Below are 22,353 nucleotides of genomic sequence, written 5' to 3' on the forward strand. Positions count from 1 at the left end.
TTTTCCCCCACTTCTAGACACCCCCTGCCACCTTCTCCTACCACGCGAACGGGACCTCGCACAGGCATCCATAGGCGCCCGCGCGGAAAAAATTGTTTTCCCCCGCCCTTTTTCCTCCTCTCCCACGCATCACCTACCAACGCTATCCTAACCTGATTAGAACAAGTTACCACGGGTTAGGATGTTACCCGTCCGTTCAGGTACAGGATGTTGGGACCCGGGGAGATCGACGGCGGACGTCGTCTGGAAGCGAAACTTCCTTTTCCATTTTCTCCTACGCCGCGTAGTTTCCGAGTTACGCGCCTCCAAAGAACCGACCAATCAGAACGCAGCATTCTTATTTCCGCTGTATCTCCGGAACCACGGGTCGTAGAAAAGAACGGTAAAGGAAGTTTCGTCGCGGAATCCGGTCCCCTATCCATCGCGCCGGTCGCGAACGCCCCCTACCTGAACCGAGCCTGTCCGTTCGGGTACCGGAACTTGGGACCCAGGGAGATCGACGGCGGACGTCGTCTGGAAGCGAAACTTCCTTTTCCGTTTTCTCCTACGCCGCTTAGTTTCAAAGGAAGGGGGAGCTCCATCCCCCCTCCTCGGTTATCCTATGTTCCTGTTACAAATCGAAAATTTCAACCCCTAAAATGTATGCCTGGGAGGGAGCTCCATCCCATTTTATTCAATGTAGGCGTTTCTATGTTACGTGTAAATTCATTGACGGAAAGTAGGCAGATGTCTACCTGGGAGAGGTTCCGAGAGGTTAGGTTCTAAGTAGTGATACTTCCTTTATTGTTATGAATTCTGATAATTATTGACACCGTTTCCCAGATTAGTGTCAATGAATAAAGGAGCATGAAGATACGACACACACAATGTTCTATTTGCTGTTGTCTTAAAACCACCATTATCCCTGTCAAATCTCTAGAACGATAGATTTATATACGATATTTCACTGACAGTGAGTTAACCTAACTTTGCTGTCATTATGTGCTATTATAATTTTTAACTCCAAATGATGTATAAAGATTTCCATCCGCAGACCTTGTAGGCAAGATGAACAAGAATATGAACTCTCCGTCTAAACTGACGGAATTCGCCCCACTAAGTCCTGAGGGAAGTCAACCCGTCGTCGCTTCTCTTTTTTCCAAGTTCTTTGGATTTGCCAAAAGTATGACTTCTAACTTTTTCATCGTTGTTTAAGTCAGAATTTACCGTATATTTCAAACTGGTTCCAGACGCACCGGCAAGCCACGACGAGACGATGATATCTCCGGATAACGACGATCGCAGTTCATCCGGTGAATCCGAGTCATGGAAACGATCGGAGAGCGTGGATAAAACACCGGATGACGATAGCTCTAGCGTAGTTAATTTTCCTTTGGATACCTCGGAGGGTCGTAGTTTACCCAACGTGCTGAAACGTATTAGTAAAATTGTTGCATTAAGGAGTAACGTAAGAATTCTACTAAAAATTATTATTCGAGTCTACTCGACGGACCATCGAATGAAAGATTCATTTTCATGCAGAACCTTCGATCTTACAAGGACACTCAATTGAGAAGCTATTGGATGCCAGACAGCGTCAGCAAACAATGCTACGAGTGTGGGGAAAGATTCACGACGTTCCGAAGACGGCATCATTGTAGAGTGTGCGGTCAAATATTCTGTTCAAAATGTTGCCGCGACGAAATTCCCGGAAAGATCATGGGCTGCACGGGTACGCATAAATCGATGAAATTATATTTTACACCATCACGCGTCGACCGATAAATATTTCACCAGGTTACTTACGAGTTTGCACGTACTGCTGTAAAGTCGTGTTATCGTACCTGCAATCCTCCGACATGAGAAGCGATTTAACGGCCGACCTGAAGGCTCTACAAGAAGACCTGCGCGTAAAGTATGGAAACGAATCGCCTCCATTAGCTAGAAAGGATGCAACCGAAATAATCGACGATGAGGTGGAAGTGCGCAGGAAACCTAGCGTCGGTTACATGGAAGAGAAATATGCTCTTGGCCGGTGCGTCCTCACCTCGGTAACCGTTCGCGTATCTTCCTGTCTCACCGACGAAATTCCATGACATCTTCCTCAGATCTTCCAGTGGCTACTTGACGTCCCAAGAGCGTAGCCTGGCATTGCAAAATTCCGCATCCCTGAAAATGATCTACGAAGAATTATTTCATTCGAGTAAGGCGATCCTCTTGCAGACCCACAGGATCCGATTGAAGAGTTACCACGACTGCTTCCTGGGAAGCGAGCTGGTGAACTGGATGATCGCCCAGAACAAGGCAGCGACCAGGTAACGCGAGTCGAACTCCTTCCTCGCGTAAAGCCCGATTAAAGTTCCACCGTTCTCCAGAGTGCAAGCCACGGCGATCGGTAGAGCTCTTCTCGAGGCGGGCTTCATCGAACCCAAGCTAGTCGAGGACGACTTCACCGACTCGACGGCGATCTTCAAGCCGGTTAAGCTGCCCAGCGTGCAAAGGGAACGTTTTCTGGCCGAAGCACAAGCCTCTTGCGACGCCCAGGAACCAGCCTGGGTCAAGACCATTCCACAGCACGACTCGACGACCGGTGAGGTCAAGAAACTAGCGTCTCGATAAGAGGATGAACTTTTTAATTTCTATTCACGATGGGGCAATTGTATTAACCACGGGTCACAGGTCGGATCGTTTATCACCGTATTTTCTTGCCTATTCCTCCGCGATCGTTTTCAGATTCCGAAAGCGAGACGAAGCATCCGCCCGCGAGCTCGCAGATGGGTCGTCTACCGTCCTCGAGTTCGAGCTTCTACCTCGACCTCGATCTGGAAGCCTCGACCGTCACCCTGAAGCGACCTACGTCGGAGGACTTCGTTTTCGTCTCCGTGGATGGCAATGACCCGTCGACCGACGAAAAGGACCAGGAGGGCAATCCCGGATTCTCCGACGAGCTCTTCGCCGACAGCCTCCAGGTGCAGGAGTACAAGGAGAGGAATGGCTGGTACAAGGTCAACAACCTGAGGACTGCCTTTGAAGAAATGGACGCGTACAATTGTCTGACGTACGAGAGAACGATGAATATTTTAAACGAGCACGCGAATCCTATTTTTTTTTAACTCTTCCATCCTGCCCCCAGGACGGCGTACAGGCAGCACGAAGACTCCCTCGTCGGTCAGCTGCTGAGCAAAGAAGGGCTATCCAGAAGTTGGTCCGACGCGATCCTGCGGATCTCTCATCAGATAGTGGACCACGTCAGGCCGGATCTGAACCACGACGCCGACGACATGGACATCAGGCAGTACGTGCGGATCAAGAAGTCCCCGGGAGGAAGCAGAAGAGACTGCGAGATCGTCTCGGGAGTGGTCTGCAGCAAGAACGTGGCCCACCGGAACATGAACGCCATGATCGCTCATCCGAAGATCCTTTTGCTGCGGTGCGGATTGATGTACCAGCGCGTGGAGGGGAAATTACTGACCCTGGAACCGGTAATGATGCAGGTAATGCGCAGCCTGCACGGATGACTTCCACCGCGTAGAGATTTGCACCAAACACGTGTATACGTATAGCGCCAAAAGAGCGTAGCGCCCTAATTATGAGATGATTTAATAGGAAAACGAGTATTTGGGTCATACCGTGGCACGCATCACGGCTTTGGGACCGGACGTTGTTTTGGTGCATCGATCGGTGTCCAGGTTGGCTCAGGACAGGCTCAGGGAATCCGGAGTTACTCTGGTCCTGAACGTCAAACTCAGCGTCCTGGAGAGGGTGGCCAGGTGTACCGGAGCCAACATCGTCAGCACCATTGACGCTCATCTTACGGCACGGTATAGGCTCGGCGCCTGTAAGAAGTTCTACCTGAGAAATTTTCCGAACGGACGAAGTGAGTTGCGCAGACTGGAGCACCGTAGAGACCGGTGGCGTGGTCTTTTTAGAAAGAGGCGCAAAATCGTCCCCTTCCTTTCAGATGGCACGAAGACGTTGATGTACTTCGAGGGCTGCGCCAATCCGCATCTGGGCTCGACGATTTTACTAAGAGGCGGGGCATTGAGCGAACTGAAGAGGGTGAAGAAGGTCACGGCGATGATGATCTTCGCGGCGTACTCCTGGAGACTCGAAAAGTCCTTCCTGATGGACGAGTTCGCTAAACCTCCTTCCCCGAAGGACAATAACTTCTTAGAAGAGACGGCGAAGAAGGATTTCTCAGATGGAGACGCGATCGACGACGCCGAAGAGCGGGATTCCGGGGAGGATCTCGAGACGGTGGAGGTGCACCCGGAGGTTTCGGAGCCGACCAAAATCTCTCCCTTTTCTACGGCGCACGATGCAAAGAAACTGCAGCCAAAAACGGGAAGAAGCGAGGACACGTTTCCCGACGATGAGAGCGGTACCGGTTCCGATGTTTTTAGGCAAGTCTCCTCGATCCTGAGCGATAATTCCGACCCTTACGACACCCTGAAGCTGTTCAAGCCGAAGTCGAGAGCAGCGGTCGAGGAAGAGAAACGGCGGAACGTGTCGGAGAGGTCTTCGGAGAAGCCGGAGGGAGGTCAATGCGACGAAGATCGCGGAGGCGGAGATTTCAAGGTTGCCTCCGATCGAGCGAACGACGCGACGGTCCCATCGCAAACTGTCGAGAGCGCGGAAGAAAAAGTGAAACCCCGAGATGAGGCGACCACGGAGGAGAAGCGAACGTACGGAAGGTCGGTGAGCGATCGAAGCGACCCTCTGCACCAGTACCTCAACGAGGAGGACATTTTCGAGGACGAGAACGGCCCGAGCGGTCAGCGACTGAGCGTGGCCGACCTTCCTCTGTTGAACAAGTTCAAGAAAGCCCTGGAGGACACCATCCTCAGCGTGTCGCCCTACATGAAGTTCTCCATCCCGTATCTGGAGACCGAGCCCGGCAGGAACTGCATCCTGCGGTGCTTCTTCCCGAAGGACGTCTTCTACTCGATGTACTTCACCGACAAGATCGAGGGCGCGAGAACGAGCGGCGGAGCCTCTTCGGGACCGGTATACCCAGCGGATCCGATGGCGAACCTGAAGCTGAAGCGGGAGCACCCGTTCGTGCAGGCGAAGCTGACGAGCGGCGTGGAGTGTCGCGAGGTGCAGACCTTGCTGGCGGATTTTCGAGCCCGGGGCAGCAGACTCCGCAGGTCCGCGGGTAAATCCCCCCAGGTCGAGCAGGCAGAGGACAAGCGGCAACAGGGCGATCCGACCTGGCCGGACTGCCTGGACCCGGAGAGCCACCAGCGACTCTCGGTCCTCTTCTGCAGCTTCTCCCAAGGTGGCGACAACACCCCCGCCTTCTGCGTGAACCCTTGGATCGTGAACATGGACCTCTACGGGAGGAACGACATCGCCCTGGGTCGTTTCCTGGAAAGGTACTGCCTGACGTCCGACTACAAGTGTCCAGCCCAGGCGTGCAGGGCGAGGATATCGCGACACGCGAGACGCTTTACTCACGACTCCGGCTGCGTCCACGTGACCCTGAGCGAGCTGGCCACCAGACCCCTCGGGCTCCAACCCCGGGAAAGCGAGCGCATCCTCCTCTGGAGCAAGTGTCTCGACTGCCAGGAGGTATCCCCGGTGGTCCCGATGTCGGACGACGCCTGGTCCCTCTCGTTCGCCAAGTACTTGGAGCTTCGATTCCACGGCGGCGTCTACGGAAGGCGCGGCTCCGGGGGCGCCTCCCAGTGCCTGCACTCGCTGCACCACCGACACACCCAGTACTTCGCCAAGGGCAACATGCTGGCCGTCTTCAGGTTCTCCAGGATCTCGCTCTGGGAGATCTCCCTGCCGCCGCCCAGCATCCGCGTCGAGTACGACCCGAGGCGACTGGCGAACGTCCTGGAGGAGACGAAGAACGTCGCCCTGAAGGGCGACGAGGTCTTTTCCGCCGTGAGGGAGAAGCTCGCCACTCTGCCTGTCGAGCCGGACGCCCTGGCGCAGGCCAGACAGCAGCTCGCCAAGGATCAGCAGTACTTCAGGAACAAGATCGAGGAGGTCCAGCTGAAGCTGACTTCGCCCACCCTGGAGAACCGGCGGCTCGAGGGCAAGGAGTCCGAGCGGCAGGTCCAGGCTCTCGTCGCGCGCATCGAGGACGGCATCGTTATCCTGAAGAGGCTCATCGCCGAGGCGGTCTTTGGCTGGAACGCCAGGATCCTCGAGGCCGTGGCCGCGGCCAGGAAGCGCGACGACCGACCTCGGCGGTTGGTCGAGAGGGCGGCCACCGTTAACACCGTGGTCGCCGACGGGGACGCCACCGAGGACACCGCCTCGGAGTCCCAGCTGGAGGACTGCAGTCCGGGGTCGGCCGACTACAACGCCGTGGACGTCGTCTCGGTGGAGCCGTCGCCGGTCGCGCGTCCAGTTCTCGCCGAGGCGTCCGACGGCGAGATCGAGGAGGCCCCCTTGGTCCAGGGCTCCCCCAGGACTCACCACAGGTCCCACTCGGACGTGCTGCCCTTGGCCTCGGACGACGCGCCCGACAGGAAGAGGAAGAAGAAGACCATTCTCTCCCAGCTGCTGCCCTCGGCCGCCGCGGTCGATCCCATAGCGAACCCGCTGCCGGCCGTTGCGCATCATTTGCTGCCCCTGGGGTGAGGGCATTTGTCAAGTCTTCGTTCCAGGCACTTATCGATCCCCCTCTCTTCGACAGGTCCGTCGTGCCGATAGCGGTCTACGAGACGGAGCCCTCCTCGATCATCGCGTACGCTCTGGACTCCCACGACTACAAGCACGCTCTTCAGGAGCTCCCGCGCTCCGTCGCGAACTCCAGCCCCCTGTACAAGCGCAAGTTCCCGGACTCGGGGAAGGAGGCCCTCTCCGAGGCGACGCAGCCGTCGGAGCCGAAGAGGCCCTCGGTGCTCTCTTTCCTGAGAGGGAACGGTCCGAACCCGGGCAGTCCTCTCGACCCGGACAAGTCCTTGACCTCGTCGACGGCCAACTCCGGGACCCTCGCCGACTCCTCGAGCGTCTCGACGACGGCCGGGGCCGGGGCCGGTCCGGCGATCCCGGAGGCCTCCTCGAACCCTCAGGAGGCCGAGGAGGAGAAGAGGGCCGTCAAGCAGCAGAACTACATCGAGGTGCAGTTCAACGACGCCACGACCAACTTCTTCTGCAGGGTGTACTTTGCGAGCCAGTTCGCGGCCTTGAGAGAGAGCGTCCTCCCTTGCGGAGAGGACGGGTTCACCAGGAGTCTCAGTCGCAGCGTCCAGTGGGCCGCCCGGGGTGGCAAGAGCGGCAGCGCGTTCTGCAAGACTCGAGGTACCGAGGGACCGCCTCGTCGCCGATCCCGTTCATTTCCCATATCGTTTCTTCGTCCACAGACGATAGGTTCATCCTGAAGGAGATGTCCCGCCTGGAGATGCAGATCTTCCTGGACTTCGCGCCCAACTACTTCGCCTACATGGAGAAGTGCCAGCGAACGAGGCAGCCCACCTTGCTGGGCAAGATCGTCGGGGTTTACCGGGTGTCCTTCAAGAACGACACGACCAACGCCGCCCTGCGCACCAGTTTGTTGGTCATGGAGAACTTGTTCTACGGGAGAACCATCACGGACAAGTTCGACCTGAAGGGCTCGGTGAGGAACCGACTGGTGAACCCGGAAGACGCCGTTCACGAGGGGGAGTTGGTCCTGTTGGACGAGAATCTCCTCAACAGTGAGTCCTCGTAAATTCTGGATACGAATTTTTTACGAGTCTCCTTTCTGGGCTCTTTTGCGTCGCGATCGTTCAAGGCGCTTTCGGACGTGAAATTCGTCTTCCAGTGAGCTGCGACTCGCCCCTGTACATTAGGGTGCACTCGAAGGCCGTCCTGAACAAGGCCATCGAGAAGGACACCAAGTTCCTGGCGGACAACTCGGTGATGGACTACTCGTTGCTGGTGGGTCTGGAGCCGAACTCCGACGAGCTCGTCCTGGGGATAATCGGTAAGATCGGTTCCGTATCGGATTCCGGATCTTCCTTCGACTCGTTTCTAATTTCGCAGATTACATAAGGACCTTTACCTGGGACAAGAAGCTGGAGACGATGGTGAAGAAGTCCGGAATCCTGGGCGGTCAGGGCAAGTTGCCCACGATCGTCTCCCCCGAGGAGTACCGAGCTCGCTTCATAGCCGCGATGCACCGTTACTTCCTTCCGGTTCCCGACAGGTGGACAGGATTGGGAAGAGGCGTCGAGACGCCTTGAAGAAGCGACTCGTCTAGTCGGGACCGACCGTCCGATCGATTCACGAGACGTTGCGTGCTGCAAAGGTAATGCCAGGTAACGAGTACACGGTTTAACGCCTTCCTTTATTACCTTACCAAAAGAGGAAGGAAACGAAACTACGTAAGAGGAGGCTCGCGCTACTTCGGGCTCGCAAGGGAGGTCTTCCCGAGAGAGGCCAAAGTTCAGGATCCGCTTCGGACGAAGCCGTCGATTTATCACGGAACTCGCGTCAAATGTACATAAAGTTTTGAAACGGACGGAGAAACACCAAGTGTCATCCGCTGATCGACGTTCCCGATCAATCGGGCAAGATACGATGCCCTTCTATGAAAGCACCATTATTAATGATTTTATTGATATAACTTTTCCTTTCTCATAATTATGTACATTTAACATTATTTATAATAGATTGTAAATTAAACGATAATGGTAATATCGATAATGATCATATATATAGTAACATAATTAGGAGCGATCGTTTAACGGCCCCGCGGGTTTCCAAGCGGAGAGGGTCCGCCCGAAAAGAGCACAGCGAAAGAGGGAAGAGAGAGGGTAAGCGCGCCACGGCGACTGCCTCGAACGCTCCGGAAAGAGAAGAGAAAATCCTCGCCGCCTTAATTCGAACGCAATATTTACAAAAACAATTTATACGAGGGAGGGGACCGAGTCGCGAGGCCCCGTCCTCGAGCTATCGAAACGTCTCGTTAGTCGGTCCTAAAAAAAGAAAAAGAGAACGAGCGCGGCGCTTCTCGCGTCACCTGGCGGCCACGGCGTCAACTTTCGGGCACGCGTCGTCGCCGTTAAAAATCGAAGAAAGTCTTCTTTTCGTCGCGTTATCCCAGAGCTTCGATCCTCGCTTCGCTCTCGGCCGAGCGTCCCGATGAACTCACGGCTGTTTCGAGTCTCCGTCTCCGAGCCCAAGAGCCCTCTTTCGCGAAGATGGCTTTTCGACCGATCGCCTCGCAAAAGTCGCGGCTGGTCTAAGCCTCGGCTCCTCGCCGCCCTTCGCGCTCTTGTTCGCGTCAGGAACCAGAAGTCCCATCCAGGTGCGACCAGTTGCGACCGGTCGAGCGTCTTCCTCGACCCGTCGGGCGCCGAGGGAAAAGGAAAAAAGATCCTTCCGGTCGCTCCCCGATCCGAAGATCACCGTTCCTTTCTCTCTCCCTGGATTTTACCTCTGGAGCTCTCCCAATCCGAGCTGCGGCCCTTGCGTCTGCTGTTGCGCGCTCCCGGGTACGCTACATCGGCTCCCGTGGTGCTGCTGCTGCTGCTGCTGCGGTTGCTGTTGCTGATGCTGATGCTGCGCGGTCAAACCCTGCTGTCCGTTCTGGTTCGGAGACATTCCTGGAAAAAGTAGGACTCGTCGAATCGGACGTACGCCGAGATCGCGAAGACCTCTCTCGACGACGAATCGACACGTTACCCGAAGGAGTCTTCTCCCCGGCGGACATTTTTGAGAAGGCCAGCAGGGCGTCCGGAAAATTCGGCGGGGTGGCCGGCGTGTTGCACGGCGTTATCTGCAAGATCGGGAAAACATCGGATCAGCGGATTGTCCTGGCACTCCGATAGGAGCGATTTCACGCGGACGCGTTCCCTGGGTGGTCGGCGATCACGGTTCTCGGGAGGAGAGAACGAACGTCGACGCCCCCGCGCAGCTGCTCGTAATAGTAAACACGAGACAACAAACCGGAGACGCGGTATTTTTGGAATGCGCTCGCCTCGGGGGCTAGGAGAAGAGAAAGGAGGGAGGAAAAACACCCCCCGAGAAAATAGCCTCGGCAGCATCGACCGCTTAAGGGGTTTCCGCAAAGTCCGTCGACTTTCTCCGGCCGGCGAATCGAATATTCGGGAAAAAAAGAAAAAAAAAAGACCGTCGATTGTCCGAGCGCCGGGATAATCGGCCAGGTAGTTTTTTATTTGTTTTCTCCGCTTAATCGATAAACGCTTTCCCCCTATCCATTACGCTAACTCGCCGAGCGACTTCCTAACGTCGAGGCCGCGTGGGTTGAGACACAAGGGGAAAAAAAAAAGGAGAGAGAGAGAGAGAGAGAAGTATTTAAATCGTACCCATCGCGAGGCCCGTTGTCCGTTTATTTACCCGGCCCATCCGACGCGAGACGGAGGAGGACTCCTTCCGACGAGTCCCGAAAAGTCGAGGGTTCTCTCCCGACGGAAAAATTGCGAAAAATAAAGAAAACGGGTTCCTCCTTCGGCATCTTCGGCGGCGACGTTGGACCCTCGATTGGACTCGCTAAAGGCCGTTACATAAGCGACCGCGCGGTATGCGTTACGTACTTGAAGTTTACCTCGAAGAGACGAAGAGAACGCGACCAATAGCGCGCGTCAATGTACGTATACGCGGATGCGGACGCGATCGCTCATGGATTAGCCTCGTCGAGGAGGAGTCCTCTCGACGTCAAAAGACGTCGCGGCGGGCCATTTCGCCGCGAGGTCAACGATATAAATACATTCTTCGACGCGATCGACGTCGCCACCGCGAGTCCCGTCTCCAGGGTCTCTCGCCCTTTCGGACTCACCTGGCCGAAGTGCGCTCCGGGGCCCTGGCAGGAGGGGATCGCCGCCTCTTGGAAAAATATGCTGAGCGCCGTCTGCAAGATAAGGAAACGCAATGAGACCCCGAAATCCAAAAACCAAACGGAATCGCGCCCGTCCCGTTGCGGAACGCTTTACGTAAGATCCGCCCGACGAGAGGCCCGACGAGAGGCCCTAAATGGACAAACGGAAGTCTCGAAAGGAAGCGTCCAGCGTCTCGTCGAGGCGGCATCGGCACGTGTCGGAGGACGTATTTATTTTTCGGCCGGGGGTTCTCAGCCGGAGGTTCTCAGCCGGAGGCTCCTCGGACGACGATCGATCGACCTTTGTTTACATCGGCATCGCGGCGCCGTCCGGGCCGGCCGAGAGTCAAAACAAAGGTGGAGCGGGTGGCGCGCGCTCTCGCGGCGCGTCTCCGCACGTCGGCGACCCATTGACGGGATCGGGAAAGAACGGCGGCGGCGGCGGCCATTTTCTTTGGGTTTTGTTTACGCGGCTCACCTCGAACTGCCAGTGGGCGGCCTGCAGCAGCTGCTTGGCCTGCTCGCGGGCGCAGCCCGCGGCCAGGACGAACTGATTGATCATGACCTGCTCCCTCAGGGTGTCCATCCCGAGGTCTGGCGGGCCCACAGGCCCCTCTTCCTCTCGAACGCTCCCGGCCGTTCTCTCGCTCGGCGGTACTCACGAGCCGCACCGGGTCGGACGCGGCCGCGAGGAGGCTGCGGGCTCCTCGGTGCTCCTCCTTCTCGGAACTGAATTCATCCCAAAAGGGAGACCGACCGGGCACCCCAGCGGCGGCGCAGGGGACGGGACCGCTCCGACGTCACGGAGGATTATTCCCAGAGGCTGCGCGCGCACTGCCGAGTGTTTGGGGCCCTTCCTCGGAGCGAGCCCTCTCCCCCCCGAGCTTCGCGCGGTCGCCCACGGATGGCGCCACGAGCGCACTGGCGCCATCGTTTAAACGAGGGCGGGTGGCCCGAGCTCCGTTCCTCGTCCGCGTAACTTTTCCTTCGTTCTTTGCGGTTCTTTGCCCCGGCCCCGAGCGATGCAACGTTCTTTCGGGATTCGACGTATTCAGCCTTTTCAGGGCCGAGAGGGCGCTCCGACTCGATCCGATCCTCGTCGCGTGGCGGCGGCCACGGCGAGGGTGCGCGCGGACGGCGACGCGGCGACGCGGCGGCCGTCGCGCCAGTGCCTCGAAGGATCGGACCCGATCGGACGTCCGACCGCCGGGATGGTCTTCGATCCCGTGACGGACGAGCAGCGCAAGGCCTTCTTCCGCCAAGGCTATGGCGCTCACGTGCCAGGGTAAGCTCGCGCACGCGCTCTCCCCCTTCGATGGAAAAATATTCCGCGTTCCGTTGTCGACCCCACGTTTTAATTCGATTCCGATTTATATCGAGCTACTCGTAGAGGCGTCGGTCTCCTGGCGTTGATTCTCCGCCGAGGTAGACCGCGCTCCCGCGCTAATTAAATTTGCGAGTCGTGCGCAATTCTCGCGCGCTGCGCAACCCGCGAGGAAAGTTGGCGCGCTAATTTCGAATGGCCCCGAGTGACCGTTCCGCAAGTTTTGTCGTTTTTATAGAATTTCAAACAACGTCCCGCGCCCTCCGACCTTTTGCGGCACCCCAGGGGAGGTCGTACGACCCCGTACCAGCGCTCGCGTCACGCACGGGATTGCCCGCGAGGCTGACCTTTTCCGGCCTTTTCCGGCAGAATTCCGCGATCCGGGTATCGATAAATTCGTCCACCCGAGGCGATAAGGAACTTTTTAAGCCGGGCGTTTCCTTCGGACGTATCGACCCGAGCGGTAGAAACGGAGCCGAGAGAAAGCCGGGAGCTCCTTCGTCGTCGTTAGTTACCGTTACCGGTCGGTCGTTACGCGCGATCGCCCACCTATGACCCGCTTCGTCCGTGGGCGATAAAGCAAACCAAAAAGCGGACCAAATATATGAATGGGAATGGAAATAGCCATCAAAAGATAGTCTCGATTTTTAGCTTCATCGAGCCGCGGGTAGATCTTCGATTTACCGCGCATTCGTACCTTTCGTATAACGGAAGCGTCCGTATTATCGGCGTCTCCAGGCGATGTTTACCATTTATTTACTCACCTCGTCTGCGAGCTTGCACGTGACGCACCTCTCCGGATCGATGAATGAGAACGACCCGGGTGCACCTGTAGGAAGATAACGAGTGAACCAAAATGATAAATGGACGAGGATAGACGGAGGCGGAGAATCGACTCCATGTATTTATTGCAACGACTTGATCTTAAAATTGTTTTTTTTTTTTTTTTTAAATAGAGAGATATAGGAACTAACGATAACGTTTGGTTACGATAGGTACACGGGGCACTGCCCAACGCTCAAGTTCCGGGTCGGGAAGAGATTCGGCGCCTGCACCGGAGAGATCGCAAAGGTGAGCATCGGGTTCCCGCGGGAAATCTGCTCTCCCTGGCGATTTCCTCAGGTTTTTTCCTCGATTCTAGGAATTGCTCGAGAAACGCATCTTGAAGACTGGGCCGTACAGGCCCGCGGCAGATGACGACGCTTTGGCCCTCATGCCGCTGGATCGGGATGCGAGAAAGGAAAAGGATCCTCTTATCGTCAGAGAACGGAAGTTTCCGCTGGAGTCTTATCCCTACGACACCCCGCCTTACATTCTGGGATACACGGGTGATTTTCCAAAGCGTCGTTCCGTCTCTTGATTCGCGTATTGTGCCGCTACCCGAGATGCGGCTTCTTGAAAGCAATCGTCATTCCTTTCAGGGTATATTCCCGGGTTTAGCAACAGGTACGGACTTCCGTTCAGGAGGGCCGTCGAAGAGGGCGGCAGGGAATGGCGCGAAACGCAATGCAGACTGAGAACTCGCAGGGACACCATGAAGATCCGGGCCGAGAAGTCCGATCCTGGGAATTTGCTGGCACGAGCTAGGGCCGACAACGTCGATGTCGAGATCGACCATGGTCACCAACGGGAACGAACCTTCTTCGGTAAATAATTCCCCGGTATTTCACGAGTTTTCGGCCAAACTATCTGGCGTATATTAACGTTAGAAACATGGTTTTACGCGACGTCTCTTTGATCACATATTTACCGATCAATGATATGAAACTTTCTTCAGAGAGTCAAGTGTCTCCCGAGTATCCGCCCATCGTAGGCTACACTGGGCACATTCCAGGAGCCAGGAGCGAAGTCGCCCTCTCCAAGAGGTACGCACAAGCAGCCAAAAAGGGGCTGGAAATCGTGCGACGGGAACGAGAAGTCAGGTTTGGCATCCGGCCCAGAGATTCGGAAACCGTGCAGAGGGTCCTTGATGTCGCCGACTTGGACGACGAGGGAGGGCCGAGACCGTAAAATGATTTTCGGGTTCGAAAGATCGAACCGGGCTGTACGATTCGCTTAAACTAAGGAATACGGTCCTGGTGTTCTTAGTTGTTTTCCACGGGCGTTGACGAGAATTTCCAATTCGTGAGCCTGTGAAAAGTTATATGGTGTATATTGAGGCGTCCTTGAGCTGGACTTAGACTTCACTTTCCGTCCATTTGATATCGTCTCGACAGACATATCATGTTTCTCGATACGAGGGCAATCAGGTGTTTCGCGCATGCCTCGCGTCGTTTAAACGTCCTTATCGCAGGCGAGTTTTCTTAAATATCTTTCCAGCGGGAAAAATATTCCAAGAATGTCCGCAAAGATATTGCATGGCGCTCAAATACTAGTTTCATTTCATCGCGAGAACCTCGGAAGAAATGGTGCTGGGGGGTAAGATATCCACGAAATGGAATTTAGCACACGAGCGTTGATAAGACTGTCGATTTATTGACCACGGGTTACGGTGACGTCAATGCGCGTCGACGACTTTGCACGTCAACGTACCCCTTTTGTTACGAATGATGTTGATGATAATATAAATACTACGCACAGATCTGTAATTTCACATGTAACGACGACCCATCCTTTCTTCTTCTTCCTTTTTAAAAAGCCTTTCGATTTGCGGAGCTGAACTTCAGTTGGCGAGCCCGCAAGGCTGGATTAAGTTCTGCTCGAGTTGGTCATTCATTTTCTTCTGAAAGATATAGTTCCTTGAACCGGGTCTCATTAAACTAAGCGGTTTAACGTTTCTTTCGATGTACCGAGAGTTTAAACGAAATCGTGGTAGAAAATAACATTCGGGAGCTTCTGTACCATTCAAGGTCCCCAATTGGATCAATGTAACGATGACAAATATTGATAGGTCTTCGATACATAATTGTCAGAAACGAAGGCTTACTTGGATGTCTGTAGGAGCGATAATCTATCAATTCTTTCCGCTTCCATTGCGAGAGCTCTTTTCCAATAGTCGACAGTTACGGTATTAGCTCCGTGTGATAACGATATCAGTCTGGCCAGGACCATTAGTACGTGTAAACGATCAGCGTCAGCTTTCTTATCGGATTGCCGCATCTTTACAAAATCTTCTTGAATGATCTACGATGAGGTGTTTCGACGATTCAAATAGGTTTACAATCGGGCTTTCATTTTATACTTAAACAATCTTGTTACCCACGTTGCTGATTTCTTCGTTAAATTGAAAGTCTGCATGTCTCGATGCCTCCAGATATCGTCGAATATCGTTCAATCGATTTTCGTCCTTCAGAAAATGTTTGGTAGCTTCCAAAATTTGGGGATAGAGATTTGACGTCTCTTCCTCGGTTTTTAAAGGGACTTGCATGATACCCTGAAACGGGCAATTTTTTTAATACCCATACGCTGTTACACGAATTAGATATTTTTTAATTAAAACTTCTTGAGTGTTCACCTACTGGCACGAAGGACTTTGCTTCGGATAGAATCAACACGGGAATGTCAACTTCATATTCCATTGTATAATACTTAAAGTCGTATGCAACTTTTTGAAATTTTATTAAACTGTCAATAGCAGCATAATTCTGCCTTCCACTTTGAGTAACCTGACCGCTACTTAATTTAGTTTCATCGATGATGAGATGAGTATTATCGCTCAATTGAAGAACTCCGCTTGTTAATCTATTTGTGTCATAGTCCTTCCTAAAAATTAAAAAGGATAAAGATCAATGTTAATGGTTACATTTGCGAAAAACCATAAATGTCACTCGATAGATCAATTAATCTTACTTAGGTGTTAAGTTTGCGTCGTTGAGACAGCTGAGAGAAATCTCTAAGAAATGAGTCTTTGGCAGAAACTCGGACAGTACCTCGTAGAGTTCCTTTGGAAATGATGTGTATCGAGTAATAGGAAAATCGGTGATATTCATTGGAAAAGATCCTAAGCATAGATAATCGTTTCTCATATAACTGTAAAAAACAAGACATATAGTTTTGTCATGAAACGAAAGGTCAACAGTAAGTTCAAGAATGGAAATATCCTTACTTGGATGAGATCATGTGACAAATTAAGTATTCCGCTGCTAGCTCGTCGCCAAAGAGCAGTTGGCTTAATACCATATGCAAATCTCCTCTAATATGTTGTATCGACATCGCTGGTGAATTTTGTGGACCAAAGTTGCTCTTTGAGTTTGATAATAAAATCAATTTTAATGCGTGTAATCGAGGCACCAAAGATGCTGGGGGATTATGTGTCCTTACTTCAGGATCATTCTCCTCCGAGTCATAAATCAAACTTTGCCGAGGATCCAAAGACACAAATCCAATGACATCGAGAACTTGATTCAATTTGAATGTTGTTCTCTCTTCATAAATCTGAAAATAATAAGTTGCAGGTAGTCAACAGACTTCCTTGTAACCTAATGGAGTATGTACCGGTAAGACATTCAAGTCATGTCATATATATGTTTGAAAAATAGAAAACATTTTCTGTACCTTTACAATGCAGGTTCTCCCATTAGTAATAGGAATTGGAAAGTTTGCAACATATTCTTGAGGTTGTATGCTCTGAGGTTTAGATTCGTTAAATGGATTATCAGGATCAGATGAAACTTTTTCTTTTTTTGAAATGGGTTCTGAACAGTCCATATCTTCGGATTCGTCGTCACGTAAATTCCTTTTGTTACAAGTACTGCTAATATTACCGACTTCTTTATTAATGGTAACATTTTTCTCTTTTGCCCAATCATTTAAACCAGGTATCGATATAAGGATGTATGTTTGACGTTCGCAGCTTTGGTTTTTTTCAGAGTTCATTCGAATACTTTCTTGTGACTGTTACATATATCATTTAAAAAAACAATTATTTACTATCAATAAAAAACAAGATATCAAAGAAATTAAAATTCTTGCTCTAAAATGGATTTGTAGGCAGTATCATACACAAGAGAAACAATACTTTTCGTCTCTTGCACCTATAACTGTCCTTTGCTTTATTATTGGCCCTTGCAATACATCCGGAACGTCAATGAAATGTACGGGAATGTATTTGAAAAATTGCATCCAGCGGGTCAATGATTATCATGCAGTTTGAAAAAAATGTATTCATAATTACCGAACAACGTGCACAATCTGTATACTTTCCACAGCGAAGATAAGATTCACCCGTTTCCTTATTCTCCACTTCATAGTGTTCAAAATAATATTCAGGATCGTACATATCTTGAATCATCCCACGAAATCTAACTAATTGTCCATGTCTCAAATCGTGCAATGGCAAACAATTCAGGGATGGAATTTCTTGAAGGGCATCAGAATTCTCCAGAATTTGTGTACAGGTGTCCAAGTTCTTCAGATAGTGCTCTACATTCCAAGTTCCAAAATCTAAGAAGAAACATACAGTTATGAGTAAATTTTAATAAATAATCATAAGATTATTACTTGTAATTTAATTGTTGAAAAGTCTATATAAAGACAAATTGTGAGGTTAGAATTCGTTGAAACTTTCAATGCAGAATACTTACCAACTGGCATGATGTTTGATGGGATGTATTCGATGTAATAAGTGAATGGTTTTATGTTAAGTAATACAATTAATAATTTTGGAGCAAGAACTCCCTAGTATCACTGAACCCGATTACAGATCGTGAATCAACGCAGCCAAATCGAAGGCGGGAAACAAGACTACCGCAAACATGGACGACAGTGGAATGAGATGGAACGCGTATTCTGATTGGAGGAAATGGCAAAATGTTTCAAGTCACGTGCTTTTACCATAGCTGAATATTAGAAGACAGCGGTATTTACGAAAATGTTCAATTACAGTTATGATTTCTTCATACCTCGGAAATATATTTAGCGAGAAAATCTACCGAGTATGAAAGAGAAGGTGGATCGAAATAGCTTTCCATGGTTATGTTTAACTTTTTAGATTTGTAAGAAATATATATATATATATATATATTACTTCGATATTTACTTAATGTCAATTAGTTATATCTAACTTAGACTTAATTGCCAGTCGTAACAGTTTCGATTTGATTTTCCATAAAATCGAACAAAATTAATCGTCCGAACGCTTTGGAAGTCCTCCACTTTTGTCATAGAATGGTACCAGAACTCTTGGAAGTCCTGAATTGATTTCCACGTCAGGTAAGAATTGTTTAGCTCCGACAAAGCTCAAATCATTTCGACCAGTCGGCAAACATTTTTCTTCACGTTTCTCTACATTGACGTCGCTATCAGCACGCATCGATTCCCTCTTCTCCCTCTCGTGGTTCTCGAGAATGTCTCTACCGACCAGATTTTTATTCTTATCATTCACAGCACTGTCGTTCCTTTTCGTTTGATTTTGCATCATGAGCGCAATAGGTACAGAGTACTTTGTCCGTTTGGGATCTTCGGCACCCTCGACTCGATCTTTCTGCTTCTCTTCTTTTGCGTCACCGATTGCAACATCCCGCTCCTCTCCCAATTTAAAGTGTTCCTTGTTTCTCACGATTATCCTGTCTTTGTTATTTTCTTCAGCTGCAGCAGCAAATTGTTTGGCCTCGGGAATGGTATTCTTGCGCGATAGAGCATCTAAAATTGGACCTTGCGCTTTCATCACGGAAACGTTACCCCCTGCCACAGGGATCAGTTTCGTATCGGAATTATTGTCAGTCTTATCGTTCTCGCCTTTTGCGATTTCGTTGTTATTAATGTTAACTTTTAAGAATGATTCTCGCTCCTCTTTTTCGGACTTTCTCATATTTTTAGGGCGGTCATCCATGCGCGGCGTGACTTTAATATTTTCACTTTCCATAGGAGGTGAATTGTTCTTAAAGATTACATCGGAGGTTGTCTCCAACTTATCCTTTTCCACGTTAGGGACTAGCAAAGGTACTTTAGCCTTCTCTACGACATTCTCCGGATTTGGCTTCACTACCTTGACTACCTCTCTTTTACCCTGTACGGCGTCTTTGGCCAGTCTTTCCTTCTTCTCCTTTTCGAACTCTTGCTTCTGTTCCTTCAGGTCTTTTAATAGCTCCTTCTGTTCCTGTATCATTTCTAACTGTTCGATTTTGTGTTTTTCCAGCGTTTTCCTAAGCTCTTCGTGCCTCTCTTCCACCTCAATTTTATTTAATTCTCCATCGGCCGCCAACTCGGATTCCTCTTTCTGTATAGCATCGGAATGTATCAAGTTTTCACCCTTTACGTATGCGATAGCTTGTTCCTTAGCCTCTATCACCTTGATCTTCTCCTCCGCCTTCAAAATGACCATGTCTTCCTTCGGAGAATTTTTTTTCAGCTTCTCCGAAGGAAGTTCAATTTTTTCTGAGATCTTGGCAGCCACGACTGCAGCTGCATCGGCTACCACCTTGGGTTCCGGAGAAGAACCTACAGTTATGTCAGCTATAACTGACTTTTCGGTTCCCAAAGCAGGTTTTTCGGTAACTGCGACTCTCTCTACTGGAATTGGAGGTTCTCTTCGACCATCTTTCGCAGCAACGGTATTCTTCAGCAAATCTGGTTCTGAAGTGTAAAATGAAATTTGTTAGTGACTTATTTTCAATGAGATCATTTATTATTTAATAAATTTTCATACCCTCAAGATTGACGATCGCAGGAATGAGAGGTACTTCTTTGTCGATCAAGCCAAGAGGTACATTATTTAGACGACTAGGAGATTTGTTTGTTGTAATAATTAGCTTCGCGTTTGAAGATTCTTCCGTCGCATACAAGTTAGTGTACGTTCCGAGAATCATTATCCATACACCAATAAATAATATAATCTAAAAGTATACATTATTAATTTTAAATATTCCATTTGGTATTTGTGGGAAGGTATACACGTATGTAATGAACGTTAGAAAATTTCTCACTTGTGCCATTAATCTTTCATTAGTATGTTTACTGCTAATGGATATAAAAAATGCTGCAGGAAATATGAGGCATATGGTTACTCCAATTGTTGATCCAACTAATCCCAAAACAAATTCAATGTTAGGAATTAATACTCCAACAATTAAGGAGGCTACCACGATGACGATCGTTAGACACCTGAACTTTGTTTCTGGAATGTAATTACTAGACGAGTCGTGACCGTGAACCTAGGACAATTGAAATAGAGTATGTTAAAATAATACAGGAATAGATCTTAAAATTATGCTGTGCAATGACATCGATGCTACGGACGCACCTTGCGAAAAAGAAGAGAATTCATGCTAGCTCTACATGGAAATATGACTAGCGGAAAGCTAAAAACGACCGAGAAGACAAATCCTAATTTAATGACTTCGGATGCTGTGCCCGGTTCAAAACTTGTGAGGATATTACCTGAGGAGATATAATGTTATTAATTTTATATACTTTAAGCCTGAAAAGAAAAAGGAACTACTTACCAGAAAAGGCTCGATTGCAAAATGCAATATAGCCGAAGAATCCTACACAAATGTATACACCGTTACAGATGTTCAATGCCCCTCGAACGATCTCATTCATCTTTTCCAGAGAGGCATTAGGAACTGTCTCATAAATTTCAAAGAGTTGCGTCTGACAGAAAAGTGCCATGGAGAATATTGGTAAACATCGGAGGATACCAGCAGGTCTCCAATAATACACTCGATCATACCAATCTCCTGCGAAGATGTGACGGGTCGATTCCGCTACTATCTGTTTGCAATAAATTTATTAGATTAAGCGATTGTAGAAATCTAAAGGAAAAAATATTTCACTTACCTTTAAAACCAAACAAAGGTAGAAGCCTATGCTTGCTGTACAAATGCTGGATAGGCTGTCAACATTTCGGAGTAATCCCAATGGTAAAACAATAAATACTCCTGTTATGATCAAGAAACTTGTTCTTATATCCTCTGGTTGCCTATCTATTATCTTCCCAATAATTTGGGGTCCCAAATCACCGACAACAACGAAGAATGCAACACACGTTCCAATCAGGAATCCAACAATAAATAATTCTACAATAATTTTACCCGTACGGCCAAATGCATGAAATGCAAGGAACTCGAAGTTACGTCGTCTGGACATGACGGCAGATTTGATTAGAAGATGACAGGCCAGTCGAGACAATGCACTGCTTAGTAAAAGTACTACAGTGGCTAATATAATACCACATTGCTCAAAGCAAAAGGGCATCGCGAGAACGCTTACTCCTATGACGCCATTGGCTAGCGTCATCACATGGGAAAGGTACGACATGATTTAAAAAATGGACAGACTCCTTTTTATCCTTATGGTCCCCTCGTATCTTCTTAAAGGATTTTATAGAAATTGGTTACAAATCGACAGGCATCATCAAACGGCGAAGTTTTAAATGTTGATTCTCAATAAAGAAATACTTTCTCACTCTTTTCGGTGAAAATTTATACAGCGAAACATTCGATACAGCCAAATGTATCGAGGATGAAGTCCTGTGATCTTCTGCGTACATCCTTTGCTCTTAAATCGTATGATCCGTTGCACGAATGTAACACGATAAAAATACTGTCAGCAAATATCAATTGAATATTTGGCTAAACTATAGCAAAGCGATTAACCAAGTAAAATTAGAGGTTATCGGGCCGGTGAAGTCGAAGAAATCGAATAAATCCATCTACAATTCACTCGTGTCAAGGAAATATGTTGATACGCGTAAAATAACACGATTGATAATTTGCAAGTATCAATACGTCACTCTACGTTGTCGAGCAACGTGAAATAGATGTTATCTCTTGATGACAATCGTAAAAAGCGGTATAACTTCACAATCAATCTTATAATCTATTCTTACTCTAACCTAGGTTCACGAAATTCACCGAAATTGATGATTTACTCGGAGGTTGATTTTGAGTCTTGACAGAGTCATCTAGCGGTAAATAAAAGTAGTCAGGTTCTTAAATTGAGTGAGTTCTAAAGTTTAGTTCCTATTAGTGGCGCTGCTTTTCACGAAATCGAAATTTAATCCATTCAAATAGTTTTGTTTCCAAATGAAGCGGTTCCGGAAAGAAATTAGGAAAAGAAATTACCTTTAATTCCGAGCGAAAGAGCGAGGTATATGAACGTTTTTAAATCAACGACGAAAAGTATTCTATTCATTGATCGAACAATGGAAGTATCACAAGCGGAGGTTGAAGAAGTTTTGGCGAATATAAGAAATATCATGGTTCAATTAAGAGTAATAATCGAGAAACTATCAAAACTGCGAGGTAAGAGATGAATTTCTTGAAAAATTAGAACGTTAACCACCTCAAATTTCTTCAATGAACCTAGATGGATGAATTCAACCTTC

General features: G+C 49.5%; 4 protein-coding genes across 15 annotated transcripts; 2 read left to right on the forward strand and 2 right to left on the reverse strand.

Annotated features, from left to right (window-relative positions):
* Positions 1–590: 590 nt before the first annotated feature.
* Positions 591–8,189, forward strand: LOC105696524 (1-phosphatidylinositol 3-phosphate 5-kinase). Of its 3 annotated transcripts, XM_012419068.1 has the most exons (16): positions 591–753; positions 823–952; positions 1,034–1,162; positions 1,230–1,447; positions 1,522–1,711; positions 1,777–2,014; positions 2,088–2,294; positions 2,355–2,569; positions 2,713–3,037; positions 3,113–3,473; positions 3,586–3,856; positions 3,941–6,575; positions 6,635–7,242; positions 7,305–7,637; positions 7,745–7,906; positions 7,966–8,189. In XM_012419068.1, the coding sequence occupies exons 3-16, from the start codon at positions 1,048–1,050 to the stop codon at positions 8,163–8,165; spliced, it is 6,078 nt and encodes a 2,025-aa protein (XP_012274491.1). In that variant the 5' UTR covers positions 591–753; positions 823–952; positions 1,034–1,047; the 3' UTR covers positions 8,166–8,189. The 3 variants fall into 3 exon arrangements, with proteins under 3 accessions (XP_012274491.1, XP_012274492.1, XP_012274493.1); XM_012419069.2 differs by having other exon boundaries at positions 591–952; positions 1,020–1,162; XM_012419070.2 differs by having other exon boundaries at positions 591–952; positions 7,976–8,148.
* A 61-nt stretch (positions 8,190–8,250) lies between these two features.
* Positions 8,251–11,584, reverse strand: LOC105696525 (UBA-like domain-containing protein 2). The gene is made up of 4 exons (XM_012419071.1): positions 11,241–11,584; positions 10,724–10,795; positions 9,610–9,703; positions 8,251–9,530 (listed from the first exon to the last, which is right to left on the reverse strand). Exons 1-4 carry the CDS (start codon positions 11,346–11,348, stop codon positions 9,358–9,360), a joined length of 447 nt encoding a protein of 148 aa, XP_012274494.1. The 5' UTR covers positions 11,349–11,584; the 3' UTR covers positions 8,251–9,357.
* Positions 11,585–11,973: 389 nt separating this feature from the next.
* On the forward strand, positions 11,974–14,133 carry LOC105696528 (protein FAM166B-like). Its single transcript, XM_012419077.1, has 5 exons — positions 11,974–12,047; positions 13,082–13,157; positions 13,228–13,414; positions 13,508–13,732; positions 13,864–14,133. Exons 1-5 carry the CDS (start codon positions 11,974–11,976, stop codon positions 14,094–14,096), a joined length of 795 nt encoding a protein of 264 aa, XP_012274500.1. The 3' UTR covers positions 14,097–14,133.
* On the reverse strand, positions 14,083–21,823 carry LOC105696526 (mini-chromosome maintenance complex-binding protein). 10 transcript variants are annotated; one of them, XR_002762394.1, is made up of 11 exons: positions 20,805–21,823; positions 20,468–20,738; positions 17,200–17,468; positions 16,581–16,919; positions 16,132–16,460; positions 15,876–16,055; positions 15,545–15,788; positions 15,289–15,459; positions 15,013–15,209; positions 14,665–14,805; positions 14,083–14,216 (listed from the first exon to the last, which is right to left on the reverse strand). XR_002762394.1 is itself a non-coding variant. In XM_012419073.1 (10 exons), exons 1-10 carry the CDS (start codon positions 21,282–21,284, stop codon positions 14,799–14,801), a joined length of 2,490 nt encoding a protein of 829 aa, XP_012274496.1. In that variant the 5' UTR covers positions 21,285–21,823; the 3' UTR covers positions 14,224–14,798. The 10 variants fall into 10 exon arrangements, 4 of the variants coding, with proteins under 4 accessions (XP_012274496.1, XP_012274497.1, XP_012274498.1 ...); XR_002762393.1 differs by having other exon boundaries at positions 14,665–14,808; XR_002762395.1 differs by lacking the exon at positions 16,581–16,919 and having other exon boundaries at positions 14,665–14,808.
* Between the last annotated feature and the right edge of the window lie 530 nt (positions 21,824–22,353).

This window comes from Orussus abietinus, unplaced genomic scaffold (genome assembly GCF_000612105.2).
Source record: "Orussus abietinus isolate OABI.00-Male unplaced genomic scaffold, Oabi_2.0 scaffold15, whole genome shotgun sequence".
NCBI lineage: Eukaryota > Metazoa > Arthropoda > Insecta > Hymenoptera > Orussidae > Orussus > Orussus abietinus.